General features: G+C 43.4%; 1 protein-coding gene across 1 annotated transcript in view; it reads right to left on the bottom strand.

The window, feature by feature from the left end:
- Nucleotides 1–376: 376 nt before the first annotated feature.
- Nucleotides 377–11,214, bottom strand: part of LOC111971222 (pituitary adenylate cyclase-activating polypeptide type I receptor-like) — an 87,544-nt gene continuing 76,706 nt past the window's right edge. The window contains 10 exon segments of the mRNA XM_070446042.1: nucleotides 377–1,901; nucleotides 1,904–2,069; nucleotides 2,513–2,554; nucleotides 4,408–4,537; nucleotides 5,056–5,147; nucleotides 5,312–5,381; nucleotides 5,534–5,594; nucleotides 5,800–5,953; nucleotides 7,015–7,147; nucleotides 7,368–7,465. Coding sequence (XP_070302143.1) covers nucleotides 1,774–1,901; nucleotides 1,904–2,069; nucleotides 2,513–2,554; nucleotides 4,408–4,537; nucleotides 5,056–5,147; nucleotides 5,312–5,381; nucleotides 5,534–5,594; nucleotides 5,800–5,953; nucleotides 7,015–7,147; nucleotides 7,368–7,465 — 1,074 coding nt within the window. The 3' untranslated portion in view covers nucleotides 377–1,773.

Genomic DNA, 11,214 nt, shown 5'->3' with positions numbered 1-11,214 from the left:
CAAGCATGAGCTGCTCGTTTCAAGTCCTGCCACAACATCTCAATTGGGATTAGGTCTGGATTTTGACTAGGCCATTCCAAAACTTTAAATTTGTTGTTTTTTAGGCATTTTCATGTCGACTCCGTATAGGAGTTGCAGCAATGAGACAAGACTGTWACTACCAATTGGATACCACAAAAAAGGGGTAAAAGTWWAAAAAATRATAATAATAAGTATACAATTTTTAAACTCAGGTTCCCTTTATTTAATATTTGGTTTTGGTTGAAGATCTGATAACATTCAGTATAAAAAAAATATGCAAAAATGTTGAAAGGGGGCAAATACTTTTTCATGGCACTGTATTGTATAGATTGCTCAAATATTATATTTTATATAAATAAGTTGAAATTGGTATTTATAACATCTGGTTCTGTATCTCTAAATAAATGCAATGTAATCCAAGAAAACAGGAGTGCACAGTTTCAAAAACACAACCATTCTAGACTATATAATTCATTCATTCATGTCGATTTACGCATCTATTGTTAATCGCAAAAAACAAGAGGGTCTAAATAAATAACTTTACAGTGTAGTGCTCCAGATGTGCTAGTGCACTGTGCAACGTGTTGCAATACAATCCATAAGGTATAAGTGGCAGTGGTGTAATGTACTTAAGTAAATATACTTGAAAGTACTACTTAAGTCGTTTTTTGGGGCATCTGTACTTTACTGTACCATTTATATTTTTTACAACTTTTACTTTTACTTCACTACATTCCTAAAGAAAATTATGTACTTTTTACTCCATGCATTTTCCCTGACACCCAAAAGTACTTGTTACATTTTTTATGCTTAGCAGGACAGGAAAATTGTGTAATTCACACACTTATCAAGAGAACATCCCTGGTCATCCCTACTACCTCTGATCTGGCGGACTCACTAAACACATGCTTCGTTTGTAAATGATGTCTGAGTGTTGGAGCRTGCCCCTGGCTATCCGTAAATAAAAAAACAAATAAATGATGCTGTCTTGTTTGCTTTATATAAGGAATTTGAAATAATTTATACTTTTACTTTTGATACTTAAGTATATTTTAGCAATTTACATTTATTTAAAACCAAATACTTTTAGACTTTTACTCAAGTATTATTTTACTGGGTGACTTTCACATTTACTTTAGTAGTTTTCTATTAAGGTATCGTTTACTTTTACTCAAGTATGAAAATTGGGTACTTTTCCCACCACTGATAAGTAGTTGTTCTTCTCTGTACACTTCAGGTTGATGAGGGGAGAGAGGTCAGTTGAACATGGACTATATAGGGAATAATTTGCYTTTTCAGACGCAGACACGGTTTGATTTCTTACTACTCTAGATACAAGCACAGTCCACTAGAGTCTACTGTAGTGACTAGAGCACACAGCCAGCAAGCCCATGTCTGGCAAAAAGACTAGCAAACAACCCAAACACAGCACAGTTCAAAATGCCCTGACACACAAGGCTGTGTATATCATTGTACTATGAAATATACTGTATATTGTAGATACTATAAGGGTTGCTTCAGTTGGGAATCTGGTCAAACTGTGGCAATTGCGATATAGGGACTCAAGGATTTTTCTGTAGAGTTCTTCGTCAGTCTATGGAACCCCTCAGCCAAGGCAATCAGTCAACACAACAGATACCTCAATCTATAGAACAACATTCAAAGAGAGACCTCTCTAGAGACAGTTCTATCTGATATTTGGGGATTGCAGGAGAAGGAGAAGGAAAAGAGAGACATTTATTTTTTGTTCACTCAGACAGTGTGTGTGAGTGTGTCGGTGCAGGTGGAATCAGAGTTGTGTGTTAGGGTGTGTGTGTCGTCACAGATTGAGACAGAGCTGTGTGTGAGTGTGTGTGTGTCGGTGTGTCGGTGTGTGTGAGTGTGTGTGTGTCACTGATGCAGGGCAGCTCCTTGGGGGAGGACTTCTCCAGCACAGAGATCTGTGTGACGGTGGAGCTCTCTGTGAATAGGGTGCGTCTTCTCCTACTGTAGCTCATATAGCCCTGGGTCTGCCACTTCCACAGACGCTTCTTCAGCTCCGCCTGCACCTAGAGACACACACACACACACACACACACACACACACAACACACACACAACACACACACACACACACACACCACACACACACACACACACACACACACACACACACACACACACCACACACACACACACACACACACACCACACACAGAGTCAGAGAGAGCAATAGAGAGAGTGAAATAGTTGTTGGGGAGAAAGAGAATTGTTGGGGGGAGAGAGTGAGAGAGCGAGAGAGAGAGAGAAAAGCTCTCATTTAAAAGCACATTGAGAGGTCTGTACATGGCGTACAGTACTTAAGATAATCTGGACATTAGAGATTTGAGAAAGCAGTCTATTGTAAGAATTTTGGATTTTCATCTTTGTCTCCGCAGTAAGAACACTGCGTGTTATTCAATCAAAATTCTAATTCTGTCATTCTAACTATGTTGGTAACCCCCCTGCTTACTTCTCCATTCAGGAAACAGTAGAGCAGAGCCACAACAAAGCCCTAAGAAGAAGGAATAGAAAGTGAGTTGTACTGTACATCAGGCCATTTTGACTAGCTACGTTATTACAAGATCATATACAGTTGAAGTCGGAAGTTTACATACACCTTAGCCAAATTCATTTAAACTCAGTTTTTCACAATTCCTGACATTTAATCCCATTAAAAATTCCCTGTCTTAGGGCAGTTAGGATCACCCCTTTATTTTAATAATGTGAAATGTCAGAATAATATTAGAGRGAATGTTTTATTTCAGCGGGCTAGAAGTTTACATACACTCAATTAGTATTTGGGTAGCATTGCCTTTAAATTGTTTAACTTGGGTCAAACGTTTCGGGTAGCCTTCCACAAGCTTCCCACAATAAGTTGGGTGAATTTTGGCCCATTCCTTCTGACAGTGTCACGACTTCCACCGAAGGTGGCTCCTCTCCCTGTTCTGGCGGTGCTCGGTGGTCGTCGTCGCCGGCCTACTAGCTGCCACCGATCCATTTTTCCTTTTCGTTTGTGTCTGTCTGTGTTGTTTACACGTCTGTCCTATTAGTTGATTTCAGTGGGTTTATTTACCTCCGCTGCCTGTTAGTCTTTGTGCGGGATTGTTTTGCTGTGGTTACTTTGTTAGGGGTGCATGTCTGCACCACAGGGTTTTCTTTTACACGGCAGTTGTACCGGTTTGGTATGTGTGTAGGAGTAGAGTTTGGGTGTATCCCCCCCCATGTTGTTGTTGAGTTGGGACTTTGAAATAAACTATTGTGCCACTGGGACTTCCTTGCTCTCCTGCTCCTGATTCCTGCACCTCCCTCCTTCAAGGAGGCACTTAACAGACAGAGCTGGTGTAACTGGGTCAGGTTTGTAGGCCTCCTTTCTCGCACACGTTTTTCTGTTCTGCCCACAGATTTTCTATAGGATTGAGGTCAGGGCTTTGTGATGGCAACTCCAATAACTTGACTTTGTTGTCCTTAAGCCATTTTGCCACAACTTTGGAAGTATGCTTGGGGTCATTGTCCATTTGGAAGACCCATTTGCGACCAAACTTTAACTTCCTGACTGATTTCTTGAGATGTTGCTTCAATATATCCACATAATTTTCCATCCTCATGATGCCATCTATTTTGTGAAGTGCACCAGTCCCTCCTGCAGCAAAGCACACCCACAACAAACCCACCCCCTGTGTTTCATGGTTGGGATAGTGTTCTTYGGCTTGCAAGCATCCCCCTTTTTCCTCCAAACATAACGATGATCATTATGGCCAAACAGTTCTATTTCTGTTTCATCAGACCAGAGGACATTTCTCCAAAAAGTACGATCTTTCCCCCCTACGTTGCAAACCGTAGTCTGGCTTTTTTTATGTCGGTTTTGGAGCAGTGGCTTCTTCCTCGCTGAGCGGCCTTTCAGGTTATGTTGATATAGGACTCGTTTTACTGTGAATATGGATACTTTTGTACCTGTTTCCTCCAGCATCTTCACAAGGTCCTTTGCTGTTGTTCTGAGATTGATTTGCACTTTTCGCACCAAAGTACATTCATTTCTAGGAGACAGAACATGTCTCCTTTCTGAGCGGTATGACGGCTACATGGCCCCATGGTGTTTATACTTGGGTACTATTGTTTGTACAGATGAACATGGTACCTTCGGGCATTTGGAAATTGCTCCCATTGATGAAAAACGAGTTTTAATGACTCCAACCTAAGTGTATGTAAACTTCCGACTTCAACCGTATTACGTCAAAATACACTTATTCAGACAGCGTCATCCCCAACACACGTTGCACGTCACATGCTGTACGTTGCATAAACACACACACACACACACGTGAGCAGGCACGCGATACAGGCACTCACGCACACAGACACATCTACCTGGAAGGATCCCAGACCCAGCTCTATGAAGATGCGTGCCTCCTCTCCTGTGTTCTCTGGTAGGAAGGCAAACACCATGTAATGCATCCCAAACAGAGGGATCAGGAACAGGGTGGACTTAGCTAGCCTCCTGCGCGCGCGCACACACACAGCCACACACACCCACACCACACACACACACCCACACCCACACACACACACACACACACACACACACACACACACACACACACACACACACACACAGAGAGAGAAGAGAGAATAATAACAATAATGTATTTGTGTCTACGTGTGTGAACTTGAGTGTTCTGGTGCCAGAACAGTAATTTACACTCTAGGCCAATGCCTAGGCATTTGTTGAGGAGCCATTACAACTGTTCTGGTCTTAATATATACTCATCACGCAAGCGTGGTCACTGAACCATCATCGTTAGTTGGTGTGTGTGTTGTGTGTGTGTGTGTGTGTGTGTGTGTGTGTGTGTGTGTGTGTGTGTGTGTTGTGTGTGTGTGTGTGTGTGTGTTGTGTGTGTTGTGTGTGTGTGTGTGTGTGTGTTGTGTGTGTGTGTGTGTGTGTGTGGTGTGTGTGGTGTGTGTGTGTGTGTGTTGTGTTGTGTGTGTGTGGTGTGTGAGGAGGTGGGGGGACTCACATGAAAGTGGCCTGTGTTGTGTCCCCTGACACCGGGAGATTTTAGCTTCTGGACCAGAATACGGATCACATTAATGAAGATGATAAAGTTGACCTTAAGCAGTGGAGAAAGAGGATGAGTTGGGGCTGAATACTTTACAACACAGGGTGGGTTAGGGTTGGAGTTGAGGCTAAGGGGAGGTTTAGGGTGGAGACCACGGTCAGGGTTAGATTTGAGGTTAGGGTTAGGTAAGGTTAGGTGAGTGTTAGGCTACTCACCAGCAGTGATGCAGTTATAGGCCCTTTGATAATCCACCAAATGAAGGCCACATCGGTGTCGTCCCAGCAACTACATTGGGACAGAACAAGATGATATCAGACAGTACCGTATTATTACCAATCTCCAATGGTATTACATTAGGATTCATGTATGAATATATAGGCTACATGACAATATCAATTCAGAGTAAATTCAAAGCAAATGCTAGTTTCCATACTTACCCTCTGTTATCATAGAAGTTTCGTGTCAGAACCCACACCAACAATATTGTGGTTGGGAAACCTAACAGACACAGAGAATGGACAAACATCAGCAAGATGTTGTAACAAAGCCATGCCTCTTTGAGTTGTTGAGGAGAGAGGGAGAAGGGAAGAGAGAMARAGAGAGATAGAGTGAGTGTGAAAMGAGAGATAGGTGTGTGTGCGAAAGACAGAAAGAGTGGGAGAGAGATAGAAAGAAAGAGGACAGATTGAGAACGRTCACCTACCCCAGCCGATGAGTGTGTACCACCAGAAGTACTTATTGTGTGAGACGAAGGTGAGGGCAAGGAGGGTCTGGAGGTACATGCCCTCGACCAGCAACCAGAAGTAGTTAGCCAGGATGCTAAACTGGAAGAACGCCACTGCTGATTTACACTCTGTCTGCAGGAGAACACAACATACACACACTCAAARTGCTGTGTTGTTTGGCTGACCCAGTTGCTGGGTTCTAGGCATTGGGTCACTTAGTTGTTGAATTGTTTTCTATAAAAAGACAAATGTTGGGTTGTTGATGCTGGGTTATTGAGATCAGAAGACTGGAGGTGTGGCTTAGTAGGGGCGTGGCTGMCACATAGTTATTTTTGGCCAGCCGTGAGAGTAAATGTCATTCCGGTTCATCTGTTTTCCGGTTCACTGACACTTTTGTAGTTTTAATGAGGCTTACACAAGTGTATGAGTTCCACAAAAGCCCRTGCATATCCCAATGTTTGGATAGTTACCACTTTGTTACAATATGTAAATAATAATRTTATTAACTTTATATTAGAATACGCAATGTGCAACAATATTCAAGGAAAATTTCAATTAGCAAATTACCTACACACTGCCACCTCCACCCCTCCCCTTCACCCTCGGGTGCCCCATCCACCATGCCAATGACTCCCTGAGACACAATCACACTTTCACACCTTTCTATACTTCTATAGTTGACTCTCTATTGCCCCGATCTCCTCTCTGTGCTRTGGATTTACTTTCTAAGTATAGAATGCCCCATCGCCTTGTCTGCACACACAGCCCTTTTCTCTCAACTGGACGACTCGCTCTGTTTAGAAGCATGTATCAGCATAAAATATACTGAGGAGAAAGTCTCGACTCGCTCTCTCACAGACTCGTTTCAATAAGTTAAAATGTGTTCCAGTGAGATAGTGTTCACAATCTCCCCATCTCACGCTGTTCCCATACAACAAGATGAGTCATACACTCTGAAGGCAATGACATTCAAAGGAGGAAAGTGCTAGGAGGAAGACTTTATACAGTTTCAGGAACTTAGTATAGATCGGTGGGATACTCTATGAACTTACATGACGTTAATGTAGATACGGTATAGACTATCTAAATATATGATGGTGTAAGAGGTAGAAGTCACAGGGAGTTAGAAACAGTATTGGGACATTAAATTCAGTATAGTAAGTGTCCTTTGTTGATGACATCATGGCACTCACAGTGGACATGAAGCAGTGGTCGAAGTTCTCATCAGCAAAAAGAACCCCATCCTTGATGAAGACGGCACTGGCTCTCAGGATGAACGAGGAGAAGAGGTTGATGTGGATGTAGTTCCTGGTRCAGTGGAACTTCCTGTACGGGTGAGTTAACTTCTTGTTAAACTGACCTCATTTCCTGTCAGGCGAGTTTAGAGGGTCCATGTTTACAAATGTTTTCCCATACAATATATACTGTACCATTATAAACTATAATACCTATATGAATGCAGTCCTTTCTTACAGYGTTATCTATTTATCATGTATCTGTGTATCTCTTAGGAACTAATATTGGACTGAGTATGTCCTAGTGTTACCTGAACACAGCGAAGACAAAAATGGCTGATATGAGGGAGATGAGGGAGGTGGCGTATCCAGCAGTGTACACCTGACTGATGGTCAAAAAGTATGTTGTCTAGAAATCAACAGGAGAAAGGTCAGAAAGAAACATATAGTACTGGTTTTAGTTTTTGGGGGGGGTTTCATATATTCGCTCCAGAGAAAACTAGTGAAAGACAAAACAGTACAGATAGAAAAATGRTGAAAACGGTGTGCAAGTGAAGTTGGAAACCTAAAAGGGCTTACGGCGCATTTGGAAAATATTCAGTCCCCTTGACTTTATCCACATTTTGCTACATTAGAGCCTTATTCTTAAATAGATTAACTTCTTATGGACGGTAGTGTCCCACCTGGCCAACATCCTGTGAAATTGCAGAGCGCAAAATTCAAACTACAGAATTATAAACATTTMACTTTCATAAAATCACAAGTGTAATACATCAAAATAAAGCTTAACTTCTTGTTAATCCAGCCRCTGTGTCAGATTCCAAAAAKGCTTTATGGCGAAATGCCTTACCTTTGATGATCTTCTTCTGTTGGCACTCCAAAAGGTCCCAGATACATCACAAATGGTTATTTTGTTCAATAATGTCCTTCTTTATATCCATAAAAACTCAGTTTAGCTGGCACGCTTCAGTCAATAATCCACCCAGTTACCCTCCATCAAAATGCATACAAAATGAATCCCAAACGTTACTAATAAACTTWTCCAAACAAGTCAAACAACGTTTATAATCAAACCTTAGGTACCCTAATACATAAATAAACAATCAAATTTAAGACGGAGAATCGTTATTGTCTTTACCGGAGAAMAATACCAAAGAACGCGCTCTCTTCCACGCGCTTGGAAACACTACAGCCAAAATGGGAGCCACCTAAAAAAACTACAATTTCTGGCTTATTCTTCCAAAAACCAGCATGAAACTCTTTCTAAAGACTGTTGACATCTAGTGGAAGCCCTAGGAACTGCAATCTGGAAGGATTTCGCCTTATAATAAAAGTGACAGCCATTGAAAACAGTGGTAGGCTGAATTTTCTTTTGGGGGGGATGGTTTGTCCTTGGGGTTTCTCCTGCCATATCAGTTATGTTATACTCAGTTATGTTATACTCATAACATATCAGTTATGATTTAGAAACTTTAGAGTGTTTTCTATCCAAATCTACCAATTATATGCATATCCTAGCTTCTGGGCCTGAGTAACAGGCAGCTTACTCTGGGCACACTTTTCATCCAGATGTGAAAATACTGCCCCCTACCCAAGAKAGGTTAAATAGTTTTTTTCCYTCATCAATCTATACACAATACGCCATAATGACAAAGAAAAAAACAGGTTTTAAGAAATATCATATTTACATAAGTATTCAGACACTTTACTCAGTACATTGTTGAAGCACCTTTTGCAGCGATTACAGTCTTGAGTCTTCATGGGTATGACGCTACAAACTTGGCACACCTGTATTTGGGGAGTTTCTCCCATTCTTCTCTGCAGATCCTCTCAAGCTCTGTCAGGTTGGATGGGGAGCGTCGCTGCACAGCCATTTTGAGGTCTTTCCAGAGATGTTAAATCGGGTTCAGATCCGGGCTCTGGCTGGGCCACTCAAGGACATTCAGAGACTTATCCTGAAGTCACTCCTGCGTTGTCTTGGCTGTATGCTTAGGGTCGTTGTTCTGTTGGAAGGTGAACCTTCGTCCCAGTCTGAGGTCCTGAGCGCTCTGGAGCAGGTTTTCATTAAGTATCTCTCTGTAAATTGCTCCGTTCATCTTTCCCTCGATCCTGACTAGTCTCCCAGTCCATGCCGCTGAAAAACATCCCCACAGCATGATGCTGCCACCACCATGCTTCMCCTTAGGGATGGTGCCAGGTTTCCTCCAGATGTGACACTTTGCATTCAGGCGAAAGTGGTTTCATCAGACCAGAGAATATTTTTTATCATGGTCTGAGAGTCCTTTAGGTGCTTTTTGGCAAACTCCAAGCGGGTTGTCATGTGCCTTTTACTGAGGAGTGGCTTCCGTCTGGCCACTCTACCATACAGTCCTGATTGGTGGAGTGCTGCAGAGATGGTTGTCCTTCTGGAAGGTTCTCCCATCTCCACAGAGGAACTCTGGAGCTCTGTCAGAGTGACCATCGGAATCTTTGTCCCCTCCCTGACCAAGGCTCTTCTCCCCCGATTGAGCCGTTTGGCCAGGTGGCCAGCTCTAGGAAGAGTATTGGTTGTTCCAAGCTTCTTTCTTTTAAGAATGATGGAGTCCACTGTGTTCTTGGGGACCTTCAAGCCTGCATAAATATGTTGGTACCCTTCCCCAGATCTGTGCCTCACCACAATCCTGTCTCGGAGCTCTAGGACAATTCCTTCGACCTTATGGCTTGGTTTTTGCTCTAACATGCACTGTCAACTGTGAGACCTGATATAGACAAGTGTGTGCCTTTCCAAATCATGTCCAATCAATAGAATTGACCACAGGTGGRYTCCAATCAAGTTGTATAAAGAGTTCAAGGATGATCAATGGAAACAGGATGCCCCTGAGCTCCATTTTTGAGTCTCATAGCAAAAGGTCTGAATACTTATGTAAATAAGGTTTTTCTGTTTTTAAGTTTTTTACATTTGCAAAAAAATCTAATAACCTGTTTTCACTTTGTCATTATGGCGTATTGTGTGTAGATTGATGAGAAAATATATATAATTTGATATRTTTTAGAATAAGTGTCACGTTCCTGACCTGTTTTCCTTTGTCTTGTATTTATTTTAGTTGGTCAGGGCGTGAGTTGGGTGGGTTTGTCTATGGTTGATTTTCTATGTTGGGATTTTTGTGTTYGGCCTGGTATGATTCTCAATCAGAGGCAGCTGTCAATCGTTGTCCCTGATTGAGAATCATACTTAGGCAGCCGGGGTTCACGTGTGTGTTTGTGGGTGTTTGTCTTTCGTGTTAGTATTCGTGCCACACGGGACTGTTTTCGGTTGGATTCTATTTGTTAATCTGTTTCATTGTAGTGTTCAGTTAATTTTATAATAAATTATGGACACTTTCCACTCTGCGTCTTGGTCCGATCCCTACACCTCCTCTTCAGACGAAGAGGAGGAAATCTGCCGTTACAGAAACACCCACCAACAAAGGACCAAGCGGAGTGGAGAAGGGCAGCGACAGCAGCAACAGAAGACACAGGACTCGTGGACCTGGGAAGAGATCCTGGACGGCAAAGGACCCTGGGTTCAGCCAGGGGAATATCGCCGTCCCAAGGCGGAGTTGGATGGAGGCAGCGAAGGCAGAGAGGCGCTGGTATGAGGAGGCAGCGCGGCGACGCGGTTGGGAGCCCGAGAGTCAGACCCAAAAATATGTATTGGGGGGGGGGAACACGCGGGGTGTGGCAAAGCCGGGTAGGATACTGAGCAACTCCCCGTGCTTACCGTGGAGTGAGAGGGCGTCGTACTGGTCAGACACCGTGTTGCGGTAAAGCGCACGGTGTCCCAGTACGCGTCGCTTAGCCAGTGCGGGCTATTCCACCTGCCGCACTGGTAGGGCTAGGTTGGGCATCGAGCCGGGTGTCATGAAGCCGGCCCAACGCATCTGGCCTCGGGCCGGCGTACATGGCACCAGCCTTACAATGGTGTCCCCGGTTCGCCAGCATAGCTCAGTGCGGGCTATTACACCTCGCCGCACTGCAGGGCTACGGGGATCATTCAACCTGGAAGGTTGGGCAGGCTCGGTGCTCAAGAGCGCGTGTCCTCCTTCACGGTCCGGTATACCGGTGCACCTCCACGTACCAGTCCTCGGTGGCAGCCCCGCACCAGGCTGTCTCTCCGGTTCTCTCCCCAGTTGCTCTATC

This window comes from Salvelinus sp. IW2-2015, linkage group LG13, assembly GCF_002910315.2.
Source record: "Salvelinus sp. IW2-2015 linkage group LG13, ASM291031v2, whole genome shotgun sequence".
Classification (NCBI taxonomy): Eukaryota; Metazoa; Chordata; class Actinopteri; order Salmoniformes; family Salmonidae; genus Salvelinus; species Salvelinus sp. IW2-2015.
This window is presented reverse-complemented; position numbering and strand designations above follow the sequence as displayed.